Here is a 7,128-nt window from a genome sequence, read left to right on the forward strand (position 1 = left end):
CTCCTGGCCCTCGTCATTTTGGGAAGTCCTTTCAAACTTTTTTTTTCTGCTCCCGGGACAAAGCAGCCCATCGTTTGTCCATGGTTTCCTCACCATCAACTTTACACCTGCCCCTCACTTGGTCCCTAAAGGTCAAAGCTTACCTTTCACCGGGAGTTTATTTGTTTCGTCTGTCCCGCTTCAATGTGTCAGCAAAGGTCAGGTTCAAAGCTTGTCGCTCTTCAAAAGGGTACACATGCCGAGATCTGTTCCTACTTCCAACATCAGAGGGAACGAGCACCACGTAACACCCACCACACTGGCCAGGGTACTGTAGCAGCAAACAATCAGAATTTGACCTCAACAAGAGTTGAACCCACGACCTCAAGGTCCTGTTCAATCCTCTTCAGTGGTGTTCTTGTTTCTTGAAAGCAGGTTTACCGGTGGAGTGGCGTGCCTGCAAACAGCCAGTCCAAGTCTGTTTAAAGTTCTCTACCCATCACATGCGTTGTCATGGGTCTACTCCAAGTGTTCATGTGTCCATGCCATATGCCAGTCTGGGAAAATGGGTCATCATTCCCATGACCCTGATCTGGATAAGTTGGATTTGTATGAGAACTACAGAGCACTTAATGATAACATGGTCTGTACTTCATCAACTTAAATGTGCCTTGGATGGTTCATTGACACCTGCAACAAACCCACGCCACTGTTAACTGGTCCACAAAAGGTTCCCTAGAACCGTTGCATGTTCATAAAAATAATTATGTCCCCAAAACACACAGGTCTTGGGAAAAGGGGGAACTGCATTACCAACTGTTACCAATATTTACCAAAATATTGTTAAACTAAATTTATGACGGGGACGTGCATAGATCATCATCATCATCATGACTTTTAAAATAAGACACACAGCTGCGGAGGGGCTGGAATATGGAGGCAACGCACACAGCACCATGAGACGTGGTTCACTACATAAAGCCAGCAAAGATACTAAAGAACTGCGCCATTTTTAAACGTTGCATTTGTAAACATAAAAAAACTTTTCTCATGCAGTCTTATGAACTTTATTATACATTTATGTGTCAGACAGATTTCATGTGTCAGTCAGATTTCAAATAAACTTTTTTGGTTTATTTCATATTCCGAATGTTTTCAAGACCCCAAAAATTGTAATTTCAAATCAGGTTTTTAATGACCTTGTATAACTGTAACATGCACTTTAAGGTGCTCTGGGTGATTTCATGAATCACAATTTGTATTATAATAAAAAAAAAAATTGACATTCAGATACAACAGACCATGGTGTGCCAATTTTTTATATTGATACATAATATAGTGATGTCCATGTAACTTGATTTTAAACTCAGCAGCAGAGAGAAGGCATGAGAGCCACCATCTTAGACCTCTTCCCGACCCCAACCATTTAGGGGCAAACCAGACCAGCAAATCTCAGGCCAGCAGTCAACAAAAATAACATGTGTGATCTGAGTGTGTGTGTGTGTGTGTGTGTGTGGTTTAGACTGGAGGCTTTTTCAGCATTCAGCAGCAGCAGAGTCCCACATACACTCGCACCTGACAGCTGAGGTTAGAAAGGCCAGATGGGTGGTGATAGGGAGACTCAATAAACTTCGGGCTGACTCAGAGAATGGCCAAACATGCTTGATCGGAAAAGGCAAGTGCGGTCGCAAGTCGCATCCCATGGTGCCTTTTCACTGGCCATTTTATCACGCCTATTGATAATCAATAACATCAAAAAAGCCATAGAATTTGACAAGTGCCAATCAGCGATGTGAAAAAGTAACACTTCCTCAATCGCTGTGTATGCTTCACACCGGGAGTGACAAAATCTCACAATAATGTCACCAATACAGTACTAGTACAGCACAGTACTAGGATTGCAAACTCGACACAAATACACAGGAAAATACCCAATACCATTTTCAATACCACTGCGTATTTTTAGAAAAATTATTTTTAGAAACATTGTAAGCAATAATATAATAAGTATTATAACAATAGCAGCAATACAATGTAAGCTGTGACAAATATTTGAACATTCCTTTATATAAACCCAAAAAGGCAACTATACATAATAACCAATAACTTGCCAATAATTATACATAACAACTACCATAATAATAACTTAACAGACAGCTAATGTGGCTAATTGCTAATCATTGGCTATGATAACATGTGTGCTGGCCAGAATAACATTTAATAATTTTTTTCTCCACCAGCACCGCGGCAACCCTTGACATTCTTTGTTTACAGTCATATGATCAGCTGCTGCCTAAATGACATTGCTTAGGAACTACTTGATCGTAGAAGACAAATACGAACCGGTAAACTGTACGGGTAATCTTTTTTTCCTTGTAGGGTGGTAGTAGCCTAGTGGGTAACACACTCGACTATGAACCAGAAGACCCAGGTTCAAATCCCACTTACTACCATTGTGTCCCTGAGCAAGATACTTAACCCTAAATGTCTCGAGACATGTCCCTGTAACTACTGATTATAAGTCACTCTAGATAAGGGCGTCTGATAAATGCTGTAAATGTAAATGTTGTGCATTATTGCTTAGTTCTATTATATTATATTATCATGTGGTCTAGTAGACAAGTGATCGCCAAACTGCCCACTAAGTCATAATCGTGAAGGTCAGCTAGTATCATCGTGTCCCTGATCAATACTCGAGGGGCCCACAGGAAGGACCTGTAATTGGTGACCTTCCCTCTGTCTCTCTGAACTAATGAACGTTGCGTGCGTTACATATGTTGTTGTTGTGGATCACGCTGGAGAACGATGGCCATACAGGCTGCCCATGCGAGTGTGAAAGATTGCAGCAGGTTTCAGACACTCCCGATTCGGCGCTAAGTGCTCTGTGTGCTCGGAGGATGAAAGGGAGACACTGACTGACGGTTTTGTCTGCAGTGCTGCATGCCCCCCCACCCCCCCCCAATTGGCAGCCAGTGCACCAACACCCAGCCAACCACCATCGGCGCTGCACATTTCGGTTTTCGAAGAGTTGGCCACTGCTCGTTTCATGGGATTTCGGAGAGTCTCTGCAGCGCGTGTGTATATGTCTGTGTGGCTCTACCCTCCCCTCTCGCTCCATAACACAGGAACCCCCCCACGTGTGAATCAGGTGGGGCATCACCGACCCACGTGGTCCCGGCAGCATGTTAACAACATCACGTCTCCATGATACACAGCCATCGTCCAGGACAAATAAGTGTTCTGAGAATTGGTTACGATTAGCGGCATGTATGTTTACGTGTGCCGAACACAAACACGGGACGGGAGGGACAGGGGGACAGGACCACCAGCGGCGCTTAAAACCTACAGTCAGCGCTTTGGATCGTAGGCGAAAGGCTTTAACGCAGCAGGAGACGCTGCAGTGGAAGTTGAGAGAGGGGCGGAGAGCGTCGGAATTAGACGTATAGAAGCGAAGAGAGCGAGGGAGTGGAGAGGGAGGTAGGGAGGGAGGGAGGGAGGGAGGGAAGAACGGCCCGACAGCAATTGTGCATTTTTTTTTTTTTTTTTTTTTACAACAGCCATAGATCAAAGTCACACTGCGGAGCGAGGGTAGCTCCTCGCCGCTCTTAATTACAAAGTAAATCAGAGGGCCGCTGCAGCGCGCCCAGGCTGCACTCTATTAGCCAAGAGGAAGAAGCGGCGCCGCTGCGATGCCGGCTGAGAACAGCCTCGCGGGGGCAACACCCAGTGCCTCGCGTCCAAAAGCCCTGCTTTCGCGGCAACTTTTACACAGGCGGGCACTGCATGTCTTTGGCCATTTTTTTTCCCCCCCAGTGATATTGCAAGAGAAAGTGAATGCAGCGGTTAACGACGCTTCCAATGGGAATAAAAATTGCTTTGAATTGCATTTACATTTACAGCATTTATCAGACGCCCTTATCCAGAGCGACTTACAAATCAGTAGTTACAGGGACAGTCCCCCCTGGAGCAATTTAGGTTTAAGTGTCTTGCTCAGGGACACGATGGTAGTAAGTGGGATTCGAACCCGGGTCTTCTGGTTCACAGGCGAGTGTGTTACCCACTGGGCTACTACCACCCAGAATTGCATTGATTTCGCATTGATTGTGGCAATACCTTGGACAGACAGCAGAAAGTGCACGCCCACATGTAGGCCCATCATGACATATTTATATTTCTCTATATTGACCACGTCATGGAATGTAAAATGATTGGTTACGCCGACACATTTATTCACAAAACGTCATCTTACATTCACAGTCCAGACAAGCAAGTATTGCCGACAGGTGGAGCCAAATGCTCCACGGACCCAGTAATCCATCTAGAGCAGAAACCAGTTGGAAACAAACATCTCCCGCCCGTCCCCTTGTCTCCGGAGGCACCCTGTTTTCTGGGCGGGGGCGCGGCTGAAGCAGGCGGAACGAGGGCCGAGCGGCGTTTATGTAACACAGCGGAGACTCATTAAACATGAATGTCCTCCGAGGAAGGCGACACATACTTCTGGACCACAGTGCTGGAGAAGCGGCCCTGTCCTACCCGAGCCCCCTACTCATTAGCAATAACGCTGTCGTTACGTCAAGAGTCAAGAGTCCCACGACGGCCACAGGGGCAGAACCTCGAAGCAAAATAATAGCGCATTTGCATGCAGACGCACACACGGGGAGAATAACGTTACACTGCAGCAATCTGCCAGCCTTCAAAAGAGGAGCTGTGGCTTTAAGATCTCTTCAAATTTCAGACATTTCTTTGGGGGGAAAAGAAGGAAAAAAAAAAAAAACCTGCAGCAGGAACCTTGAACGGGGTTGCGTCTGCAGAGGATGCATCTCCATCCTGGTGCATGCAGGCTGCTGGGATGAGATATCCTCACCCCGTAACTGGAGGAAGAGGCGGTGTGGTGGGTGGGTGGGTGTGGGGGGGGGGCATCAGGGATCACAACAGCAGCAAAAAACTGCAGTTGTTGCTCCCGGTACGTGATCTGAGCGGTAAAGCGAGGGCTCCGGATCGATTACATAATTCCTCAGCCCCGCGTTTTAATAACTCCTTTCGGAGCGGCGCGTTACAGATCCGATGCGGATCCCGCGGCGCGCGCGTGACATTTTTAAAAACCATAACTTCGATTTGTGCACAAAAGAATAAAAATAAATAAATACATTTTAAAAAATCACATCGCCGTGAAAACTTGAAAACGGAGACGCTTTATAGCGATTTACGACCAAAATGTGCAAATCTTAGGAGCGAAACGAGTGCTGTTGGTGTTAACTGGACATTTGTCATAATGGAACAATAGACCGTCAGATAAGTGCTGACAAAATTATTAGCGGCGTGACGCGACGAACAAACGTGATTTTAATGCAATTAATTTTTTTGGAGGGGGGGGGGGCGCATTTTTTGCTCGGTACCGCAGCGCCGCGGCAGCCCAAGTTTTTTTTTTTTTTTTTGTGCGACCGTCGGAAAAAAAAAAACAGGAATAAAATTTGGGGAGAACGAAGCGGGGCGGACGGCGTCGGTTTTCCTCGCATTCCTGTCAGGTTTCCTGTCACCTCGCATTCGCCGTGCGGGGGGTGAAAAACACACACACACTTCTGACGGGAACTCGTCAGTTCTCCCGCCGCGACGGTTCCTTCCTCTTTTTTTTTTTTTTTTACCTCCCGTTTACGGTCTCGGACGCGACGTTTTATCCCAATGAAACACCGCCGCTACTTACGGTCCGCAGGAACTGTATGTCATCTTCGCCTTCTCCCCCTTCGCTCATGGCTGCCCGCGGATGAGACGGATGCAGGGAGTGCTGTGGAGGTGGAGGTGGAGGCGGCGGCGGCGGCGGCGCGCTGGATGCCGTGTGGCGGTGCGGCGCGCGTCTCCGGCCGGGCGCTGATTGGACGCGCCGGTGCGGCGCGCGTTGCGGGGGCGGAGCCGGCCAGGTGCGGCGCGCGGCTGCGGGCGGGCCGAGAGGCGAGGGCGCAGCGCCCCCTTCCGGCCGGAAGGTTCACGGTGGTGGAGCAGAGTAGCCTAAATACCCTCTTGTAAAAAAAAAAAAAAGTGTGCCGTTGGTGATGATCATTTTATGCGTCAAAACGTGCAAGTCATTACAAATAGTTTAACTCATGTCCGGTCCCAGGAGTATATAGTTATGTAATGCATCCATAATAACACAAAGTTTGCCTTTCCAAATTTTTTTTTTTACGGCATTTATCCATAATATTGTTAGTGAAGAATAATGTAATAACATAATAATAAAAGAATAACAATGTTAGTGAAGAAACTGTGATAATGGGTTACAAACTAATTTTTTTGCCTGTTCAAGGGTTGTGATGCGCTCCATGTCAAGTAGCAATGTGATGGGACATAGGGATGCTTCCTCACAACACTGCCAAAACAGAAGACTGGCCATTCAGAATAGAGATTTAGAATCATCTTTTCTTTTTTTTTTCTAGAAAGTGGGCAGTTGTTGGCCTGGCGGGTAAGAAAACGGACCCGCCAAGGTGCCACCGTCCCCACACACTGCCCACCAAGGTGATTGATTAAAAGCAGAGGACACATTTCGTTGTGTGTCAATGTGTGCTGTGCTGTGTTTCTGTCCTGGTCTCTCTAATTCATTGACACACACAGTTCCAAAGGTCAGTCATACAAACATAGCAAAGAACCCATAGCAACGGTCTTTAAAACGGTCATTTGTGGCCAGCAGCACAAAGCACCTCCGTCCTTACATAATGACATTTACAGCATTTTATCAGCATTTTATGACACACTATTTGACTAGTAGGATGCGATTAATTTAAATAGATGGATCAGTCAGATAACTGCTGCAGAGCCTTTAACCCTAATGTTACCCACTTGATGCTAAGTAATAAGGGTACATGGGACAGCGGGCCCTCAGCTGGCCATGCGCACGCCCTCTGCTGAAAGTGGTCGAAGCAGAAGTTGTCATTCCTGCGGGCAGATAGTGCTATAAAATGAGTGGCGAGGCAACAACCAGGGCCTGGAAGCTCCCTGAAATGTCTGAGAGCTCACATTTGGTTCCAGGTTTTTGAAAGAAACTGGTGGGCCGTAGCAGCTTCATGAAGTAGTGATCTCTAAGCCCTTTAAGGATTATTGTAAAAATAAAAAAATATAAAAGAGCCTTTGAAAGCAGCAGTTCTTTACAAAAGTGTTTAA

At 46.5% G+C, this 7,128-nt stretch overlaps 1 protein-coding gene across 16 annotated transcripts in view; it reads right to left on the minus strand.

Moving 5' to 3' along the window:
• The window catches only part of ryr2a (ryanodine receptor 2a (cardiac)), a 128,098-nt gene extending 121,170 nt beyond the window's left edge, over positions 1–6,928 (minus strand). For 14 of the 16 annotated variants that reach the window (XM_028970470.1, XM_028970463.1, XM_028970471.1 and 11 more), the window contains exon 1: positions 5,681–5,993. In XM_028970470.1, the coding sequence (XP_028826303.1) occupies positions 5,681–5,728 (48 nt within the window). In that variant the 5' untranslated portion in view covers positions 5,729–5,993. Of the gene's footprint in view, positions 1–5,680; positions 5,994–6,807 lie in introns of those variants that run through there. The other 2 variants (XR_003748929.1, XM_028970467.1) reach the window with 1 other exon arrangement.
• Between the last annotated feature and the right edge of the window lie 200 nt (positions 6,929–7,128).

This window comes from Denticeps clupeoides, chromosome 2 (assembly GCF_900700375.1).
Source record: "Denticeps clupeoides chromosome 2, fDenClu1.1, whole genome shotgun sequence".
In the NCBI taxonomy this organism is placed as follows: domain Eukaryota; kingdom Metazoa; phylum Chordata; class Actinopteri; order Clupeiformes; family Denticipitidae; genus Denticeps; species Denticeps clupeoides.